Source organism: Seriola aureovittata, chromosome 5 (assembly GCF_021018895.1).
Source record: "Seriola aureovittata isolate HTS-2021-v1 ecotype China chromosome 5, ASM2101889v1, whole genome shotgun sequence".
NCBI classification, from domain to species: domain Eukaryota; kingdom Metazoa; phylum Chordata; class Actinopteri; order Carangiformes; family Carangidae; genus Seriola; species Seriola aureovittata.
In genome coordinates, this window is record NC_079368.1 from 3,340,827 (window position 1) to 3,363,769 (window position 22,943).

Sequence of the window (22,943 nt, forward strand, 5' to 3'; positions counted from 1 at the left end):
GGCCTGGAGACAAAGTCGACCCCACCGATTGTCTTTAGATAATTTGCTCTTGATGATAACCCCACAGAGAACTGTTACCCAACTCTGCAGTTCCCCTCAGCTCTATGGGGAGTTTTAGTGTCTTTTAGTTGAATTGTTTTGGTTGTAAGGCCTGAAACTTTGCTGTTTTTGTTCAGTTTATCAGCTCTCATCAGCATTGTTTCCAGACACAACAGGCATCTTCTGGTGAACATAGCAGAACATTTAGCAACACAAAGGGCCAGATATTCATCACTGTTTTGTTGACGCACATGCCCACGCTTAGGCATGCCACATATAGCTAGCAAGATGTATTCAGACAGAAGAAACAACATGGTTGGTAGGTTGACATGATGGGATTGAAGCGTTTGACAGGGAAGGAAAAAAAAAGATCCTCATCAAGCAAATGCATCAGTCAAATCCAAAATATGACACAGCCTGTATTTGACTCATTTTATTGAACCAATTTGCATAACAGAAACTCATGAAAACCATGCATCAAAAGAAACATGTAGTTTATGTTCTTGATGTAAGACATGTTTTGGGATGTCTTAACTATTGCCTTACATATTGCTTAATTAAACTATCGAAGGGCTGTGGGTAAAGCAAGAGCACGGGGACAACTTCTCTGTACAGGTCAATCCATCTTTATTAATTCCCGGAGAACCCAACCTAGGAAGACCGAACACTGACTACCAAAGTGACATGTCACCTCTTACATATCCCTCCGCCACTCCTAATCATAACTCACATTACCTGCCACTAAAGTGCGCCGTATTATATAGTTCCAGATTAAACTTAAACAGCAGAATACAATATTTATAAATGTAGTTACAAATAATTAAATTATGTGGACTCAAAATAATGAACAATGCAAAATAAGGCAATCTGTTGAATATGTCCTCACAAGAATAAATCTCATCTTACATTGATAATGTTATTTCAGTTAGATTAAACTGGGCTCCCTTTGCTGCTGGTTTTCTCAACTTTTTACATTATAATGTCATAAAAATGCAGGTAAAGCAAATTTTTAGTGGGCATGACATTTTTTTGGCTTTTTTTCTTTTTAGTAAAAAAAAAGTTTGGGAGCCTGTGCTATTTCCTGCAGTGCAGAGAGAAAGGAAGGAGCGGCGAAGGACTCAGACAGCAGAAAGTCGACAGAGCGAGTGACAGCTAGATGATAGGGCTGCACTGTAAGCGTTTCTCTCTGACAGTGTTGGAGCTGAAAGTGCAGTGATTGTTTAGTCCGGAGCCGAATGAACAAAAGCAGCCTGAATAGCCGGGGTTGATTCTCCCGGTTTGATTGACGAAACCCTTCCAATTGTGTTTGCGTGTCAGCGTGTGCTTTCCACCAGCGTCATTGTAAAGGCGAGAGAGGCTGTTGTCATGGAAAAAACAAAACTCTGACCTTCAGTGTTGTCACACCGCTCCTCTGTGGCTGAAATTAGGTCAGGACTACCCCCTCTGAGGAACAGGGAGCGAGCTTCGCTGTGGTAACTCAAGTTTTTTTCGACACTGCCCTTTAAGCCCAGCCAGGCTGCAAACAATGAAATGATGGCTATTGGTTCAGCATCTGTCTCTCTTCTGGATCTCTCTCCATGAAAAGATATTGCCTGCCTAGTTCATTTTGTGTTTGATTTGTCCAGTGTTTCCAGTTGCTGAATAATTAGAATAGAAGAGTGTCTTTTATCAAGGCCCACTCGTCCTGCAGGCATTGGATGCTGTTTTACATCAGATGTTTTAAGGCATAATTCAACATTTTCGGGAAATATTTGTTTCATTCTTCCTGAGTTAGAGGAGAAGACTCATATCTGTGCATTATCTGTGCTTGCTGGGAGGTGGGTTTTGTTACCCTTTCAGCGGAGCAAAATTAGGTGTTTATGCTAAGCTAAGCTAACCAGCTGCTGGCTGGAGCTTCACATTTAGCAAACATGGCATGTGAGTAGTGTTAGGCTTGGGCAAGAAAACAAAGAAGTGTTTCCAAAAATGTCAACGTGTTCCTATAGTTGTATAACTTTAATCAAACTCGTATAAGTACGAGTCTACAGTCATGCATGTGACATATATTACAACTTGTCAGATAGGATTATAAGGAGGGCTTTACTTTCTTACCTTTTTATATTGAAGCATATTCATAAAGCATGTCTTCTACGTATTCTTATAGGCCTACTACTTATTTTCATTTTTCACACAGATTTTGTCCAAAAAAAAAAAAAAAATACAATACAAAGATCAATAATCGACTGTGTTTACAGCCGGAGGTGTCTGTCAACAGTTTTACAGGTGTCTCTTTTACTATTGTGGTCTATAGGAAAGAATTTTTGGGATGCAGGGGATTTTTTGCTGCGGGGGCGCCGTGTCCAGGTCTTAAAATACATCCATGGTTGAATTGCATACTGGTAGCTGTTTGTGAACCATCTTTGTCATGTCAACATGCTCCATTCTCCATGTTGACATGACTGCATCACATCCTTTCCAACATTTGTCAGCTGCACATTCATGCTGCCAATCTCCTGATCTACCACATCCCTATGGTGTTCTGCCGGATTCAGGTCTGGAGACTGGGTGGGTGGGTGGGGGGGGGGGGGGGGGCACTGAGGTTCACTGAACTCACTGTCATGTTGGTGAAACCAGTTTGTGACCACTTTAGCTTTGTCACATGGAGCATTGGTCAGTAACAATACTCAGACTGTGACATTCAGACCATGACTGATTGTTTTTTTTTTTGTTTTCTTTTGCACACATATTAGTTATTAGTTTCAATAACATCAGTTTAGTTATTGAAATCCTCCTCCTGAAAACCACTTGTCAAAACAGCTATCAGGGTTTGTTTGGCTAACCTCAGCCGTGCACTGTAGTGGCTCACCACAATATCACACAGGCCTGAGAGAAACGTTGCAAGATTATTAGATTGGTCACGGACCATCCACAGCAGCTCGCCTTTCTCCCCTGCTGCCTGCGGGAGGTTGGTCCTCTGTGGGCCTGGTGGTTGTGTGGTTGTGGTGTTTCTGACAACTCTTGCTCTGTCTGACAATGACATGTTTAGGATCATTGGTTATATTGTACATCCTCTGACTGATTGGTATTAAGAAGAAAACATTCCCCACACCATCACACCACCACCACCAGTCTGGACTGTTGACACAAGGCAGGTTGGGTCCATGGATTCAGACTCTGTCATGACCGTCTGCCGCCTCAGCACAAATCCAGATCCATCAGACCAGGTCTTCACCTGTCCAGTGTTGGTGAGACTGTGTCCACTGCAGCCTCAGGTTTCTCTTCTCGGTGACAGGAAGTGGAAGCTGACTTCTTCTACTGTTGTAGTGCGACCACCTCAAGGTTCAACATGTTTTGCATTCTGAGTTGCTTTTCGGCTCACAACAGCTGTAAAGAGTGGTTATTTAAGTTACCATAGCCTTCCTGTTGGTGGGTATAGATCATTAGCTGACATTATGTGTGTGCAATAAAATGTATTGTAGATGACAGGAAAAATAATTAAATACAAAAATAAATGATGATAATTATTATAAAAATAACTAAAAACATGATCAAAAGTTCTCATGGTCTTACAAAAGTCTACCTTCAATGCACATTTACCATCAGTCTCCTAAATACCACAGTATGTTTTGTATGACAGAAATAAGATTGTACCTACATTATGTCCGTTGAGGACAAACAGCCCACTTGACCACTCTGAACACTGTGTGTGTGTTCAGTGACCAGCTCTGTTATCCATTGGTCCTGCCTCTATTTTCAGCCTCACATTATTCACCGTCTTTGTTTCAGTCTGTAAAGTGGAGGCACTTTCCCTCATCTGTGCAGCTAATAAGTGGCAGAGTGAAATTAGATCTTTTGTGAGCGTCTCTTTCATCCAGGGCTGCTTTCATACTGTTAAATGCATAAATTGCCCTTTTGGTTTGTCATCATCTTTTGTGCTGATCACTTTAGCAGCAGTGTACAATAAAAATGATTTTAAATATTGTTGGGGTGATACTTTATATAGATATACATGAACGTAGATGTAGATAATCAATATGAATAGTGTGTTGCGAGTTGGTGCTGGTCAATGCCTGCAAGATTATGAGCTGCAGGAGCTTAAACTCTGAGTGAATGAAAGTCAATCACATTAACACATGATGTTCTGGTCCAGTTCGCCCCTCATCAGATTAGATTTGGAATGCATCGCATTATCCCATCAATTTAAAAGGTCGTTCCACAAAATTACAGAATGTTCTCACTTCTAGTGGTGATGCACCTAGTAAGTACACTTAGCGCCTTGCGGTGGTCTGCCTCCACCACTCAGACTAGTTTCAGGCTACATCCCCGTTGATCCAGAAACACATAAAATATGAACCATTTGTGTGAAATGTTGTCACAATTGCTGTGTGAAGTCTCAAATTATTGCTAAATAATGTTTTGTGCAGTCACACTGACCTTTGACCTTTGACCACCAAATGCATGCCAGTGAATGTTTGTGCCAAATGTAAAGAACTTGCGTCAAGGCGTCACAGAGATATGGTATCCACGAGAATGGGACACAGACAAGCTGAAAACAACATGCCTCCGGCTCTGGCTGTCGCCGGCGTGGAGGCATGAAAGTCAAGTTGAAACAAATGAAACTGAGGGCAGGCTAATACAAGAAAAGAAGGGGTTCATATAACATGTTGTACAACCATGTCAGAAATCAAAAGTGTTTATACCTTAGCATAAATTTTCCATCTCAGAGAGAAGTTCAATTCCTGCTTTCTCACTTCCAAACAGGTCTGTACAGTGATGTAGACCATGTTCCCATTCACCAGAAACTCATTATCATTATTATTATTATGTGTCCCTACTTTCCCAGTGGATATCTCCAGGATGTGTGATGTGGATGTGTCCTCAGAGCCCACCAGCCCCACCCTATATGGTGAGTCTTCAGACAAGTACTACCATGTGGACCGTTGGCAGAAGCTCCGCACCGCCGTCCGCAAACTGGAGTTCTGGGAAAACTTTACTGCTGAGCTAATCGGAAGCGGCTTTTTCTCCAAAGTCTATAAGGTATTCCTTCCGTCCTCTCCCCGTTTTGCCTTGTTGCCAGCCTATGTGTCACTGCCATCAAAGCTTGCTTTGTTCCAACCACTAATTGGGACATTCTTGCCATTCTGTGATTGGCCCACCAGCTTTGGAGACCATGGGGGCGCAATACTCATCCCCAGCTGAGACCTTACATAACTCCTAATGTGAAACCAGTGCTGCAGGAGCAGAAGATTTTAATACTTTTAGACTTTGTCCATGATGAAATGAGCTAGAAAGAGGCCACAGGATGGATGAGTAACTGGGGAAATCAGATCCGTGTCCGTGTCCGAATTGAGTGAACTGGAGAAAGTACAGCTTTGCTCTCTGATTTTGGACTGATGTAAAAATTGAATCAAAATATGAGCAGAAAACACAAATCAGTTTCCTACCTACACCTTCAGAATTTAGTTCAAAAGCTCCTGTCACACTGTCTACACTGTGTCCTTCAGGTGATGCACAACACCAGTCGGAAGGTGATGGTGGTCAAGATCTACAAAAACGATGTGGACCAAGACAGCATCGTCCGAGAGATCAGCCTGCTGCAGAAGCTCTCCCACCCCAACATCGTCAGGTAACAGTCTGCTCACGTCCCACGTCTCGCTGAAGCTTTTCTAACGGGTTAAATTCTCCTACAGCAAAAGAAATTGCCTGAGCTTCTCCCTCGCAACAAATTCAGTTTCTCTTCTCTGTCTCTGTCTCTGTCTCTGTCTCTGCCCAAACCCAACCAGACGTCACACTCTCACTTTTCCTTTCATCTCAACTTCTCAGTCTGTGGTGTGGTAGCAGTGTTTACGGCCACCACAATTACAGAGCAGTATAATGATAATACTCTTTAGACTTGTTTATACATACTTAAACTAATAATCAATCCCTCCAGAAAGTTGTGATGCTGCGATCGCAATAATTACTAACACAAATTCAACCAATCCCCGTGAATTCTGCACAACCTTGCATTTTTGTCCAATCACCGCAACTTCATCCATTTCCTGCGGGTTGAACAATGTTTTGCATGAAAGCAGGGTTGAATTGTTTTGTACCACATCCAACATGAGGTGGAGCCATAGGTGTAGAGCTGCTGGACGCTGCCGGCGCTCCGCTAATGTTTTGGTCCAGATGAAATAAAATATCTACAGTTGAAATAATGCGGTTGATATTTATCTGCATTTTAAGCGGTTGAAGACCCGATCATCATTAAAGCGTATGTCAAGCAGAGAGCTAATTAAAACAAATGACAATTTTTATGCCATGTGGAAATGAATAGAAACCACAGGCTGCCTGCAATAGTAGGAAAAATATATTAGAAATTATACAGGGATCAGAAAAAACCTATTTATAGATTGAGCACACGGAGGCAGTGGAACAGCACGTGCTGCGAATACTCACAACACATCGAAGTGTTTCCAGCAGACATAAAGACGTGACGAGGGAGGCGCCTCGGTGGTTCACCTGGTGAACTTGTTGTTCAATGCTTTTAACTTCACAAGCCACAAAAGCATTGTTCCATCCAGGTCCATCACTTTTTATTGTCCTCTGGAAACACTTCTGTTGTGTTAGTGTGTGAGTATCTGCAGCACGTGTGTTGTCAAATTGATGAAGATTTTTTCTGAAGTTGCTTGGGTTTTATCTGTTTGCGTGTGTTTTCTTAAGCTGCAGCGTGGTGAGCTCTCAGGGCCACCGTAGGAACAACACATCTTATATAAAGTTGTTCTTATTTAACACGTCCAACACGCCCAGAGTAACATTATCTGAAAACACTTTATTTTAATTTAAAAAAGTGGAAAATCCAGAAAAAACCTAAAAGAAACTGGTACCAAAAGCTCAAATAGCTTGCCAGTAGAATGTTATTAACTGCATTTACTTTGGTGCCTGTAACACAACTGAGGCACAGCCCTTCTGCAGCCACAGCCAACACAAACCAGACCTTAATACAGGCCCTGTCATCTGCAGCAGTTACATAAGGTGAGAAGCCAGGCAGACATACTGTTTGCCTAAGCAATCTTAACTAAGCTATATAGCAAGGTCAGGGGCAGTAAGTTTATCTGAGTGTAGCTTTTTGTATCTGATGAGGTCATAGTGTTGGTACCTGGTACACACCAAACTAAACCGAACACAGTGTGTGAAAGTTTGTTGAAGCCTTTGTTCTCAGAACACAATGAGGTTGCTTAATTGTTCTTCTATAAAATATCAGATTTGAAAATAATCTGTGATCAGGTTTAAAAATCCTGTCTGAAAAATATAAATAAGTTGATTTAGAGCAATCTAGAATAGAAAAGGGAGAGGTCACTCAATATTTTAAATGTTGTTAAATTTGATATTAAAGCTTTTCATTTATAATAACCTTGTACTACAGCTTGCGTTGAATCATGGTTGTGAAAACAATGATCCCTTTATACATCATTTTATACATAATTTTCTTAAAACTGCAACTTCCAAATTGCATGTTACGAGCATTTATGAGTCTGTTTTGACCTTGTCATTTATCTGCTGGTTTGGGTTCACTTACCCTGAAAAACAGAAACAGGTTGGAAGGCATAGTGAGACTGTTCAGTTAACCAGCTGGGACAAATCTTGAGGAACTCTGAGAACCGTACAAAGCCAGAGCTGTAAGAAAAAAAAGGCCCAGTTGATCCTGGCTGACCATAGTCACCTCCTGATGCTCCCATCTGGTCACAGATATATATATTATGTCCAGATGCAGGACCAATAGATTCAAAAATCCATTTGTTCCTGCGCCCACTGGTTTTTGAATAGTCTTATGTAACTCTGTCTTTTGTGTAAATTGTTTGAGTGTAAGTTGGTGTGTGATTACTGTATTTATTGTAATTAATTACTGCTGGCTGTGCAACAAATTACCCCTAGGGGATAATAAACATTACCTTGAAACTTGAACCTTGAACCTAGAGGACAAACTCAAGGCTAACCGACCCATGAGTACTGAGTTGCCAGTAACGACCACTGAGTATTCATAGGTCAGAAAGTCAACATGCTGATGGGCGTTACAGCTGGTGTGATCCAATCGCAAGATCGTCTCCAGTTTTTCCTATTGTCGAGAAAACCCATAAAAAGAACAAAACCAGCAGTGAGCGCCTCCGACCAGCAAGAGTTGTGTTTGTATCCACAGAGCTCCATTGTTTAAACAGTGAGCCACACTGTTGCACTGGCTGACATGTTCCTTCATTACCATGAACACTCACTCTGTAGTTGATTTTGACTCAATCCCACATACACCGTCCTGCTGCCAGAAATTCTCACGAGAACATCAGATGTGGATTATTTCACAAGTGGAAGTAGTCCCCAACAAATGCACTATTTCCTCTTGTATATTTAATCAGTTTTTAAAGATTCTGGTCCTCAGTAGGAGCCAGTAGACTATAAGAGCCACACACAGGATATAAAAGTAAATATTGAGAGACGGACTAACACATGGTTGGTTTCACCCTTTTCCTAGGATTTGTTGAAAACAAGAAAAATAAATGAATATCACCTACATCAGCACATCATGTTTAAAGTATGGTGACAGTTAGCTCATGTTTATCACTTTATCAAAAAGCTGCCAGGATTAACGTCATCGATAAACAAAATGAAAATATACTGTATACATAAGCAATTTAAATAACAAAAAAACATTAAAATTAAAAAATATAAACTATTCTGATGGGAAACATGATGAAAAAGTAATAATACATGTTTTTTCCTCTTATTGTAGATATCTGGGAATCTGTGTCAAAGAAGACAAACTCTATCCGATCTTAGAAGTGAGTCCTACCCTTTTTTTTCTTGTTTGTTCTTGTGTCATTGTTGCGGTGTACGTTCCCAGGCTGGCTTTGTTTTCTGACGTGAGCTGATATTGACAGTGAAATGTTGAGTGAGTTGAGTCAGGTGTTAATTATGTAACCGGACCTTGGTCCAGCAGTGAGCTTAAATCTCAGATCTTATCATAAAGGTGGCGATAGTCATAACTTCAGAGTAATGAGACTGTACATGAGAAGAAGTTGCACATAATTAGATATTTTTATATTGTCCACCTGCAGCAACATCATGTAAAATATATGACAGTTTCTATATAAATAATTCATTTTATATTACATAAGACAAATGCTGCTATTTAAATTTGAAGGAGTCTTTTATTTTGACACTGTCTATAACTGGGTGTTTTGCTGGCTGTTTCAGTATGTAAATGGTGGCTGTCTGGAGGAGCTCCTGGCCAGGAAAGATGTCCCCCTGAGCTGGAGAGAGAAGGTGGACCTGGCCTGTGACATAAGCAGAGGAATGATCTACCTGCACTACAAGAACATTTACCACAGAGACCTCAACTCAAAGGTAAGACCCTCAGTCTCCTGTGTCAGACCAGTGTCCCCCACAGGGGTCATTAATGTTTCATCTCATTTCTCATCATCCGCTATCACAGCTACCACAGAGACCACACAGGGGAGGCGCTGTAGTTGACACTGTCCCACGGGGACAGACTGAGGGACTTGAAAACATTCCGGTACCTTGAAGTGTATCCGTCAGAGCCTGCGCCTCTTGGGATTTGTCATAATTGCAGAGATTAAACCTCTGATATGCAACATAAAACATCCAAAAGAATTAACTTGAAAAGGACATGCTGGTTGTGCTGAATTCCTGAGCCTCATTGGCTGAAACGCTCTGGAACAGAGGCCTGGTCAGATATATTATAGATTAGGTGTGAAAGTTTACTCCTAAACAGCATCAGACATTGTTGGACCAATGGGGTGGGGGTTTGGGTTATATCTCACATTGTCGCTGATGTCTCCATTTGTATTTACGATTTTTGTATTTAGTTAGGTTTTGTTGCTAGGCGACATCTAGTGGTCGTAGTAATTATGACAGAAGAAAAGGAAAAGTGCGGTGACGTAGTATAAAGAGAGACAAAGTCCACGTCAGGAGGAGGTTTTGATGGATGGATGGGTCAACAAAACACAGCAATATAACACAGGAGAGCGGTGTTCAATTCCCATGTGAAAGTATCTGTTTATACTGTAACCGTGACAACAAAGACCATGTAATGTTGAGGAAGTACTTTTTTGAACCCAAATCATGAGCTTTTCCTAAATCTAACCAAGTAGTTTTTGAGCCTAAACCTAACCAAGCCATGACCATTATTAAAGAATCCATGGTGACAAAGGTAGGTACGCCGCTGTCAGTACAGTCCACGTGTTTATTATTGTAACCATGACAACCAAGGTCTGGTACGCCAAGCCGCTGTAGGGGCGCCATTTTAGGAGACACTCCTATGAGTCGGATCAGAGGGTTGAAAAAAAAAAAGACCTGTGCGGTTGTTCAGGTTGGAGGAGGTACAGTATATACAGATATGTGACAATCTGCTTCACTCCAGACCAGAGCACATAAATGACTATAAAAAATTACTTTTGGACATAAAGCAACTTCATGCAGAGTTCCTGCAAACTTGTTGTGTAGTAAACATACAGTAAAGTTAGAAATTCACAAGGCCAAAGAGAAGCAAAACATCCTCCTCAAGGTTAACTGGTAAAATGTTTCATGTAGCAGGTAGGTGAATAGCATGCTGGTAGCCGAACCAGGCACTCACAAAAGCTAGTTAACCTCTCTTTAGATGCTTACCTGTCTGTAATTTACCCCAGTAAAGAAAGCCAAACAGACTGAGCTCACACTCTGGATTTGAAAGCCTTGGCAGCACAGCTGACAGACCGTGCTGTAAGAGAAACATGATCTCTGGCCTGAGTTCCTCTTCCAAGACAGATTTTTCCCCGCAATAGTAATTTGTGGTTTGTTTGTAGTCTCTTTAACTACCAGATTCTTTGGAGATGTCCCATAGGAAAATCACATGAGTAGCAGGGTGTTCATCGTCACAGTAAAATAAGGAAAAGGCTAAGTATCACAGTTTGCGTGTATGAGCATGGTAAACATCAACAAAACATTACATTTAGTTTTGTGTTTGTTCTTTGCTCATGCAAGTCTATTTTTTCATATAATGTCTTTAATATTGTGTAAAACCAAAACATATGAGTAAATGAGGCATGTCTCTCACTATATCCTCTACTTATTAGCGACATCAAAATTGTTGATATCGCTAATAAATATTTTGTGCTTTCATTATAGTATAGTATTAATATAGAGCCTAGAGCTGCATTTTAATCAAAAAAGACATGGACATCTCACTGTCCATGTTTAAATCCCTAATCGTAACTCACCTTTTCAGAACTGCTTTTTATATGTTATAATTTTGTGTGCTTTATATTTTTTGTATAATTTTAGTTTCTCTGATCATTTCCACTAATGTAAAGCATCTGTGTGCTATAAAAAGCGCTTTATGAATAAACTGTATTATGTATTATAAGACCTTTAACCAAATTACAGATGTTGGAGTTGTCAGTTTTCTTGCTGTGAAAACTTGTGTGATGTCATGTACTCAACTACTGTTGCAGAACAAATAACATTTAGTAACAGCTAGTAGTCATGACTCCAGCTCTTTGTTAAAGATATGAAACTCTTGTTACTTTGATGAAAATGACCACATTGATGGTAGAAAGATAAACCCCAATCCAAGTTTCCATGATTTAAAAAGCAAAAAAAAACTTCTAATCTTACACATTTCCTGGAGCCTGTTTGTCTGTGGTGTGACAAATGGTCCCTATAGCTGCAGTAATGATAATCCAAATCCCAGCCTGAAAAGTTGCACTTTAAATTTGTTGAAAGAAAGTTTCCTGCGATTGAGTCGCTCAGTGTCCTGACGTCAATGTTTCAGGACATCTAAAAGGCAAATGACATTCCAGAGCTCCCCCTGAACTGATGCAGTCATTGTGAATATGCCTCAGTAACCGATTAACTTGAGTTGAAGCTATGGAAAATTGAGGCCCCGTTTAATTAGTGCTTACAAGCTGCCTTTTTTTTTCTTTGTATCTACAAGAGCTTTCCATTTTTGTTCCCCAAACCGTTACTTTCCTTGGCAGAGAGGTGAGGGGCCTGGAGCTAAATTTAGGGGTGAAGTCTGGGACTGAAGTTTTTTCCCAGTAGAGCCTCGTAATGACAGGCTACTGCATGGAAAAGGCTTCTGGAGCAATGGGAGCCAGATGCTAAGAGACTCAACTTCCACACACACACACACACACACACCCAGCCACACACACTAACACACCTTACAAACAGAATTGTTCATTGTTCTCAAATCTCAAATGTTTCTAAATACTCATGCAAGGAAATGTAATGATTTAATATGTTATAAAATAATGTTCAGAGCTGAGTCAAAGTCACTCCAAAACTGCGTACAGAAGAAGAAGAAGACGTTTTTCAGTACAAGAGAGCAGATATGATCTGAGAGGTGTTTGCAAGTTTGCTGTACAAAAAGAGAAAAAATGGATGAATAGAATATGTATTTCTGTTGTTTGGGTAGACAAAACACACAAATCACATTTTCGTGTTTCTGTTCTCTATCAACAAAGATTCTCTATATACATGCAGAGTTATACAAATGCATCAATATCACACATATACGCCACACACACACACACACACACCCTTCAGGCCACCCACTGTTGTTATGCAACTGCAGCTCTCCCACTGTCTGCCTGTCATCACACCTCCAGCTCTCATCCTCTAAACTCCCTGAACCGTGATTTAATCTTTTTTTTCTTTTTTTTTTTTTACAGAAATTATGAACTTTTTCATTAAAAGTCAGATATCAGTCGGTCCGGGTGATGGAGGCTGCCTACACCACACGGGCAGCTGTGAACTGACTCTCTTCACATGTGGTGTTGGGTGAATTATTTAGTGCTCTGGAAAGGTGCTGACAGCAGATCCCATTGAGCCTATTGATAAGTGGAAAGAGTAAAGAGAGACTGTTTGTCTGGCAGCTGGATGTTCACTTTGTTCCAGGGAACACGTGCACAATCAGTGGAAGCACATTCAAACATCAAGACTTTAAAAAAAAAAAAAGAAATACATAGTGGATAAAAGAGACTGTTGATGCTTTTTCAGACGTCAGCCTCACACTGCCATCTACTGACATAATGTTACATTGCAGCTGCATTAACCTGTAACTCCTGTTTGCGTTTCTCCAGAACTGTCTGATCCGGGTGACGTCTCGGGGACGCGAGGCCCTGGTGACGGACTTCGGCCTGGCGAGGGAGGTGGTGGAGCTGCCGGTTAAAGATCCCGGCAGGAAGCTCTCACTAGTGGGCTCAGCCTTTTGGATGGCCCCTGAGATGCTCCGAGGGGAGCCGTACGACCGCAAGGTGCTGGATAAACTTCCTGTTTTTAGTACACACACTCATGTTTTACTGTAGAATTTTTTTTTTTTTTTGTTGTTTACTAGTGACTTTGCATAACAGAAACAAGTGTGACACGAAGGGCACATAAAATAAACAGACATGTAAATGACAACAAAAACAATGTGATGTGTATGGTATGTGTGCGGGTGTGTGTATGTACGTGTGTGTGTATTTTTTGAGGTTTGTATGTGATGTAGTCATATGTATCTGTTTTGTGAGAGGGTGAAAAGGAAAGTGTAGTGGACATTAATGATGTAAAATAAATATAATCGTAGGGAGAACGCAATAAAGATAAAATAATTGAAAATAAATAAGTGAATAATAATTTATATGATATCCTATCAATGTAATAAAATAAATAAATAAATAAATCTTACCACAAAAATATGCTAATATGATATAAAACAATAAATTAAATGAAATAAATCTACTTATTATTTTCTCAATGAATCTATTAATTGGTCAGAAAACAGTTTCCTACAGCTCGTCCAAGCTGTTGTCTCGGAGCAGATATCAGTCGGTCCGGGTGATGGAGGCTGCCTACACCGCACAGGCAGCTGTGAACTGACTCTCTTCACATGTGGTGTTGGGTGAATTATTTAGTGCTCTGGAAAGGTGCTGACAGCAGATCCCATTGAGCCTATTGATAAGTGGAGAGAGTAAAGAGAGACTGTTTGTCTGGCAGCTGGATGTTCACTTTGTTCCAGGGAACACGTGCACATGTGATGTCCCGAAGGTTGTTTTTACAACCAATTGTCTAAAACCCCAAAATGATTAATTTACTGTCATATAAAGCAAAGGAAAGCAGCAAGTTATCAGAAGTGAGAGTCTGGACCTAAGTAATGTTTGCCAACTTCAAACCAATGTGTCTGTCTGCCTAAATTATTGCATCCTATCTCTCCTGCTCCAGGTGGATGTTTTCTCCTTCGGCATTGTGCTGTGTGAAATCCTGGCCAGGATTCCTGCCGACCCAGAGATACTACCCAGAACACAGGTAGAGGTCGAAGAGAAGCCAGTCATCGCAGCAGCACATGCTTCATATCAGGCTGCTTCTAAAGGGAGAGCAATCATACACATACACAACCTGGAAAACTACGTCACATCAGTGGTTGGCAATATATAAAATATTTGCCTCTTTGTAGCTTGAATGTTATCAATCTCGGAACAAGGGATTGAAGAAGCCTATTTCCAAAAAATGTTTACTAACTAACTACTAATGTTTTGCTGTTGCTATATAGCCTACTATAGCATAAAACTTTACTTACCAGCAGAGGTGGGAGTGAATCACATATGTGCAAGTCACAAGCAAGTCTCAAGTCTTAACCTTCAAGTCTCAAGCAAGTCCCAATTTACTGTGGTGAGAGTCAAGTCAAGTCACTGCTCGGGTCAAGCAAGTCACAAGTCAAGTTATACCAAATACTGATGATCAGCCCCAGTTGCCACATTTAAATCAGGTAGAAGACAGTGGTTATTAAAAGTTTAGTTCTATCAACATTAATGAAAACTGTTGCAGCTCACTGATCTAGTCCGGTTCTGTGACTGCAGCCACCCAGTGCTACAGTCATGGTCAGGTTCCAGTTAATGGGGCAGATCCAGGATTTTTTTTATCACTTCCTATAATGTATAGGATTGTTTGGCCTTGGCAAAGGTATGTGCTCTACTGAGTGCCATTCTTTTTTACTATTGCTATACAGCGCTATTTGAAATGAAATTTTTAGTACTTTTGGACTCAGTCCCCATGATAACTGCCTTGTGCGTCGGCCTCTGCTGGTCTGCTGCATCCAAAAGGTTGCCAGGTTCAGAAATCACCCAATCATGTTTCAAAAATAAAAATGTAACTTCTCAATATCTAGAAAATGCAAATGTTTGTTGCAAATCTAAGTCAAGTCTCAAGTCATGAATACCAAGTTAAAGTCAAGTCGAGTCTTTTATCAGTATTCGTCAAGCAAATCTCAAGTCCTCAAATTTTAACTCAAGTCTGACTTGAGTCAAGTCATGTGACTAAAGTTCCCCACCTCTGCTTACCATTCTTACCGAGAGCCTCAGCCATTGTTGCATTTACAAGACAAGAGGTTATAATACATCCTCTGAGCAGTGCTTCAGGGCAGCCGGGATGCTTTAGCCTGACTCAGTATCAAAAAGTGACGGGACGAAGCTGGAAACTGGTTAGCATGCTAACTTCAGTAGAATAAAAGAAGGAATAGAATATAAGTAGAAGCAAAACAATATTGGTTTTGCTTCCCATTCCTAGTAAACATCAGTTATTACTAATGTTGGCCATGTAACGACAAAACATATGTGAATATTAAATGTTAGCACTTAGCAGTTCTTAAATATGGACCTGCAATACACTTATGAGTCAAACCACACCTTATGTGTCATGTGTGAGTCAACACATGAATATTCTTCTTCGAAACAGCATGTGAATAGCAACATATGTTAGCTTGATATGTGTTGTTACCAATTCATCACAAGCTGTGAAAGGGAAACAAATTTGCATTGTTCCAGGTACACACACAGTGTGTGTCGTGTTATACATAGTTTTATGCAAGACACAGTTCCTAGTAAGTGCCTAGTAAAATGTAGTGTATAGCATAGTGTGCCTATACTGCAGTGACTGTTGATGTAAATGTGTTTCAGGACTACGGGCTGGATGTGAAAACATTCAGGGAGTTGGTGAGCGACTGTCCTCAGCGTCTCCTGGAGTTAGCAGCCAGCTGCTGTATGGTAGGTAGAAACACAGTGACACAAAAACAAGTTCACAGCATTGTTCTTGCCTTGTTGAACAAAACGTGCAATGTTAATCAAAAGCTATAAGACTGGTATGTTTAATTTGTGAAGACAAATCGACATGAAGTAATAATTTGTTAGCAAGTAGTTTAATTAGTGTTTTATCTCGCTATTGGATGGATTATTGGTTGGACTGACTGACTGACTGAATGACTGACCGTGACTGAGTGATCATATTTCCACCACTGGTCAGCAGAGTGCTTCGTCACTGAGTTGGAGTTTCTGGTACAAACAGGTTCTATTAGGGCTGTTTGGAGCTGCAGCGTTTCCAACTGAGCTCATTGTCTCTAGATTTAGACACTTTTTTCAAACAGACTGGCTGTAAAGCTGATAAATGACTGGACTGTGTATGGATGCTGACCAAGGGCCAGGGGCTACACCTCTTGTTTCAAGCAGTCTACAGAGCCGCACTGGTTTCCCGGGTGCTCGGGAACTGCAGAGAAGAGGAGTGCTTCCAATACACTGAGCCTCACCTCCATTACATACATCACATTACATGTATCATTATTACTAAAGGAGGCAGAGGAATAACTAAACATGAGACACACTGAGCGGAGAGAGCAGGAGAGAGAGAAGTCATCAGTAACGAGGCTTCGTACTAACCGCTATGACAGACTCTACATATCAAACAGTGGGAGTTAGACGTAAAGATCTGCCTCTAATGAAAGTCTGTTACATCCTGGAGTTCGGAGCCAGTGGCCCGGGTTCAAGTCTGTCCAGTGGCCCTTTGCTGTGTGTTATTCTCTCTCTCTCTCTCTCTCTCTCTGTCTCTCTCTCTCTCTCTCTCTCTCTCTCTCTCTTTCTCAGTGATCATTTTACAGTAAATTAAAGAATAAATTTAATTTATGTGTTTGGTGATTAGTCAGATGGCGTTGCGGTTATAATATAAAATCAGGATTTGACCATAGGCGTCCAGACATGTACTAGGTTCAGACCTAGTCTTGTTCCATACATTTTTCGGGGAATCATCAGTAACAGTCATAAGGTTTATGTACCTGCTCTGTGTTAGCTAATCAATTTTAAGTGGTAAATGGAGGCAGACAAAACAAGAGGGATGAGCATTAAGTTATCTGAAGAGATGGTCAGTAAGCCACTAAAAGAAGGAGGAGAAGTTCGTTAATGTTCTTTATTTCACCCTTCAGAAAAAAACACTTTCAATATAAAGTAATACAATTCAACTACATCCTACAAAATGAACATTACAACCTTCATGATAAAAGGATTTGTTGCAGAGCTGTTGGATTAGACTGCATTAGTTTTAACCAGGTGGACATAATGAACTGCCAACTAAGTGTATATTACATGTTTCTTTACCTTTTATCATTTTATTAAAATTGTAGATCATTAAATTCTGCTGATTGCCAGAGGCCATGCTGAAGTGTAGCACAACAGATGGAGATTTGTTATGTCTACTCTCCGTCATCATATGGCAGAACAAATGTGACACAGTAGGGGACCCTACTGAGCGTGGGCCCCTGCGGTCGCTCTGCTTATAATCTGAATATTTCTTCCACCAATGAAAATACCACTGATATAAAGCAATAAGCCAAACTGCCAGAAAAACACTTGTCCTCACAGAGCCACTGTCTTTTTTTCTAATCTAAGCTGGAGTCCTTCAGACGGCCGGCGTTCACAGAGCTGCTGGATGAGTTGGGAGAAGTCGCTGAGACCCTGGAGTTGCCGCCAAAATCTGATCTGACCACGAGCTGAGTGGTTCATCTGAGAAACCTCCACAGATTCAGCGACAGGACCAGAGGGGTCTGCGATTACTTGTCACTGTCTGGAACTGGAAACAGGAAACTGGACTGAATATAAGCAAAAACACACCTGATCAGCTGCACAACACATGACCACGGCGGACCCTGACTTCACTGAGGTGGTGCAGATATACAGTATTAGATGTGTTTTTTTTAAGTGAGCGGCGGAAACTCTCCTGACCTTCGTGGACATTTTGCTTTGACACATTTGTGTACATGTAAATAGCAGTATGACTTCTGTTTTCTTGTCTTCCTTCCTCTGTTTCCTCCTGTTTGTGAGTGGTTTTGTTTTGTAACCGACGAGACGGATGATGAAGTCTGTTGATGTGTTTTCTGCCTCCTCTGTCTGCTCGCCCGTCCCTTTTGATTCTGCAGGCCTGGACTCTGGTTCGACGCTTCTCCAACAGGAAATTGCATTTGTTGACAGAGCAAGAGTCTTCTGCTCTCTACTGGGACTTTAACAAAGAAATCACCAGACGTTACTTAATACTACATGGGACAGAAAAACTGTTTCAGACAACAGACAAACCATGAACACACACAGCAAATGCAGGACTAAGGAGATTATAAGCTGTTTTCTACTATATGTTCAGAATAGTTGAACCTGAGGCAGAAACCTCAAATATGGCAAAATCAAACCCAATCATATCATGTCATATTTAATGTTGCATTAAGCACAGTAATACTGAAAGCCTCCAACATATCAGCTTTACAGGAACAAAGAAAAAAATCAGTTTTAGGCCATTAGACTTTACTTAGCATGACGACTTTCTATTTTTAGCAGCTGCGACAGTGTGTGGCTGCTTCTGTTTTCAACTTGTGAAAAGCCTCTGGTGTGTGTGTGTGTGCGTGTGTGTGTGTGTGTGTATGTGTGCGCGTGTCATCATGGCAAAATGTGGTCCTGGAGACGCTTACTGTAGCAGGAGCTAGCACAGAGTAGTGTGGCAGGTGTTTTAGCATCGCAACTGTACAAGATACAGTCATGAAACGTGACAGGTGACGATGTGGTCCAATGAACCCATGAGATCTGAGTAGTCGTGTAATAATTTAGTAATAACTACTGAGTACCTAGTTTTTCTCAACAAAAACATACCTTTCTCAACAATAAAATCACAAAACGCGTCCATTTCCAATAATCAAATGCACAATTTAACGTCCTAATCTTTTTTTCCTTTGACATAGTTTGTTGTTATTGTTGTTTATAAGGCTACTTTGAGCTGAACATGTGTGTGTAAATATTTAAGATTTTCTCTTTTGCTTTCTCTTTTTTTTTTTATTAATTCTGCCACCTTTTAGTGATTGGAAGTGTCCAGATTCTTTTCAGTTTACCACTTTTGACTACTTTCTGGTTTGTGTGTTGTTAGTGATTTTTTCAGGCAGCTACAAACAAAATGAATTCATAAAAAGCCACTTTTATTTTCTGCCCGATTAACTTTCTTCTGCCTTTTTAAATGGAAATATGTCAGCTGGTTTTCAGACTTCAGAGTTACAGGTTTAGTTTTCTTGCACATACACACACACACACACACACGTGATAAAAGAGTGGAAAAATATAAAAGAGAATAATGAAATACAGGTAAAACGCACAAAAACCCAAGCAGACTTTTAAATATAGAAATAATAATGAGTTGGATAACAGACTCACCAAGGAGAAGAATGTCTGAAGAGGAGAAAAATAAAAATAATCTAGAACTTTATTTCCCATTTAGACATTTACACAGGCAGTTTTCTCCATTCTCCAGGTGAATTCTCATTCAGACTTTTCATATCACACCGTGGAAAACTAATGTAACCATTTTCATTTATTCTACTTAAATAAAATTTGTATTGTAAAGAAAGTGTCAGTCCCTTTTCATATAGATACCCGTGTGTGTAACTTACTTTTTTATACATATTATGTATATTTTACATTCACTGACACCAACAATAAAAACTGTTTATAAATGCTCATAAAATGTGTTATTTGCTGGGATAATTCCATGTTAGTTTTTTGTAATTAAATGACTGATGTACAACTCATCTTACAGGGATTTGTTCAATTATTTTTCAGTTTCTCAGTTTATTGATGTAATGCTTCTGTATGGGCCAAACAGACAGTGGGAGAATATGTAATCTAATCCTGACGTGTTATAAGTTTGGATATTGTTGCCTGATGGTACGATAATCACTGGACCATAGAGCCTCTAGCTGATGTGCACATTAAAACAGGATAGATGGATGAATGGATGGATGATTTTCTATACAACAAATAAAGTCAATGCATTGCCATGCATACCACAACAAATAATAAAGAAAGTGTGAATACATCAGCTTACATTGTTAATGAATCCACTACAGTCAAAAAGGAATCTTTAAATTGCTTCGCCTGGATTGTTTATCCTGTTTACAGAAAAGATAAGTAAATACACGATTCAAAATTATATAACAACAACAACAACAACATAACTATTTGCCTAACTTACAATTATCTCAAATGACATAATGGCTCCAACACATGATCTGCTTCCTCAGCGGCAGGTATCAAACAGCTTCTCATGATTCTGGATCTGTTAAGATACAAATACACAATAAATTGAAATTCACTGCATGTAAAGAAAACTTGAAGGAAAGAAACAACAATAACCTTAAACAATGGCAAATTATTTCGAACAACCTACTGGTATGACCTCCCCCTACCTGTTCTCCCGCCCTGTGCTCCTGCAGGTGAATATCTCCGACCACCCAGTCTCTCAGAAGTGACTGTAGAGCTTGAGATTCTTATTCCATTACTGAGCCATTTAATATATTTCATGAAGACTCTCCTCGTCACCATTGTCTGAAAGGTCAGGGTCCCTACAAAGACGACATTTGTTGTGCTTTAACTAATCTTCAAACTGTTGTGTATTAATATGACTGAGGTCGATGAGTCACTTCACTGTATCTATGGCTTTTCTCTGCGCTGCATTAGGTTTTACCATATACCGCCATGTAAGTCAAGTCAAGTCGGTTTCATTTACACAGTCCCAGATCGCAGCAGAAGTTATCTCAGGGCACTTTTCATATAAAGCAGGTCTAGACTCGTTACAATACTAATGTGGCAAGGAAAAACTTTATTGAAACCTTGAGCAACCTTGAGCAGAACCAGGCTTTGGGTGGGGGAGAACATATTACAGTGCAAGTTTCACATAGAGATGTATTATAATAATAACAGGACTAATGATAATGATTGTAGCAGTGGGTGGTGCGCAGGATCATGGGGGCAGTAGGCGGCTTGCTGTCACAGATTGAGCCTCGACAGCTCCGGAGGCAGAACGTACCTGCAGAGAGCGACGGGAGGAGAGAGACGAGGAGGCAGGAAACTACAGAGGAGGGAAGAAGCAGAGTCAGTGAGGTGTACTGATGGGATATAGATGCGTACAGATGGAGAGGGAGAGGAGGAGAGAGGAGCTCTGTGCATCATGGGAAGTCACCTGGCACCACACATGACTTTTTTTAAAGTAAAAATACATTTATTTAAGAAAACTTCATTTAGTGTGCAGTCACTTCATCAGTAATGTGTGAACATGCATGAGTGTAAGAAAACCAAATGTAAATCAATCAGAAGTCCAACCAAACCAAGTAACCTAAGGGAAGGCTGACTGCTCAGGCACCAATATACAGTACACAGGTGAGCAGTCACCAGGTGTCAGCCATCACTCCCTCCGAGCCACTCCCCACTTCCCAACAAGCAGGAAATTAGTCTGGAGGCCTAGAGGCCGTCACAAGGCCTAAAGCAGCATAACTAAGGGATGGCTCAAGGCACTGCTGCCATCCACATGAATATTAAAATCATCAATAAGGACTAAACTTGATAAAAACGGAGAAATTCATATGAAGAATTGCGAGTACAGGACAGGAGCAAAGCTCACTCTAACAAACAGAACTGCCTTTGGTGTTTTCCAGATTGGACGTGACAGATGAACAACAAGGCTTTTGAATGAGTTATGACTGAGTTTAGGTTCAGGGTTGATTCATATGCTTGAGTCTTCAAATGTCTTCAACTCCACCTCTTCAGCTGGTGCCTCAAGGGAAGTGAGTAATATGACCAGGGATGGATTCATTTAGGATTTAAATATAATTTATACATGCATATTATCATGCATGGTAACATGCATTACATGCATCCCTTTGGGGAAAGGTTTGTAGTAGAAAGAAAGAAAGAAAGAAAGAAAGAAAGAAACCATTGTCACATCACAAACCAAACAATGTGTCTATATTTGCTCAAAACTGTTCAAAGACATTTAAAATATAATCGACAGAAAACCAAGCTTTTCTCTCAAGCGTCTTCTGTTGTGTTGTGACTAGTTGCAGGACGTGTGTTGTCAGACTGATGAAGATGTTTTCTCTGTTTGTCTGTTTACATGTGTTTTCTCAAGTTGCACCACCGTAGTAGATACAGGTGAAACCGAATGATGTCCAAAGATGAAATCATACAAAACCTGTCATTAACTACAAACAATTTCTATCAGTTTTATTGCCTAATTCATTTTTGTCTTAAGCTGAGTAAAACCCAGTGATCCATTAGTGCATGAGACGAAAGCAGTGACACTGAGGGCTTCTGGTTGTTGTCAGCTCCGACTATAATACAGAAATAAAGTATGGTTCATATATACTCCTGTGTGGCTGCCGGCTTCGCCTAGTGAGAGATCCAGCCTCCACACAGTCCATTACAGCAAATAATAAACTACCATCTTAACTTTTGCTTGCTCTTAAATTATTTTCTAAGTCAGGATCTAACAAACATCTGTTGCTACAGCTGTGGGCAAACTGCTTTCATGTCGGGAGCACTTAGTAGCTTCCGAGGAGGTCTGACCATGTTAATTATGTCTTTGAAGCGAAGCTTTTTAGCATAATCAGTGTGGAAACATAAAGGAAATATTTCTAATTAATGGACCAAAGACCAAAGACTTCTCTTTGAGCCGTATGAAACACCTCGCTGTTTAGGCTTTCTCCTGCCTGCCTCTCAAGACACAAAACACACACACACACAGACACACACACAAACTGGCCTATCTTACATAAAAGCACCACACAGACC

General features: G+C 40.4%; 1 protein-coding gene across 2 annotated transcripts in view; it reads left to right on the forward strand.

Annotated features, from left to right (window-relative positions):
• The window catches only part of zgc:162952 (PKc_LIMK_like_unk domain-containing protein), a 31,375-nt gene extending 11,184 nt beyond the window's left edge, over window positions 1-20,191 (forward strand). For both annotated transcript variants that reach the window (XM_056376853.1, XM_056376854.1), the window contains 8 exons: window positions 4,862-5,055; window positions 5,523-5,644; window positions 8,780-8,828; window positions 9,244-9,393; window positions 13,131-13,304; window positions 14,251-14,334; window positions 15,981-16,067; window positions 17,736-20,191. In XM_056376853.1, the coding sequence (XP_056232828.1) occupies window positions 4,862-5,055; window positions 5,523-5,644; window positions 8,780-8,828; window positions 9,244-9,393; window positions 13,131-13,304; window positions 14,251-14,334; window positions 15,981-16,067; window positions 17,736-17,840 (965 nt within the window). In that variant the 3' untranslated portion in view covers window positions 17,841-20,191. The remainder of the gene's footprint in view (window positions 1-4,861; window positions 5,056-5,522; window positions 5,645-8,779; window positions 8,829-9,243; window positions 9,394-13,130; window positions 13,305-14,250; window positions 14,335-15,980; window positions 16,068-17,735) is intronic.
• The last annotated feature ends 2,752 nt before the right edge of the window (window positions 20,192-22,943 follow it).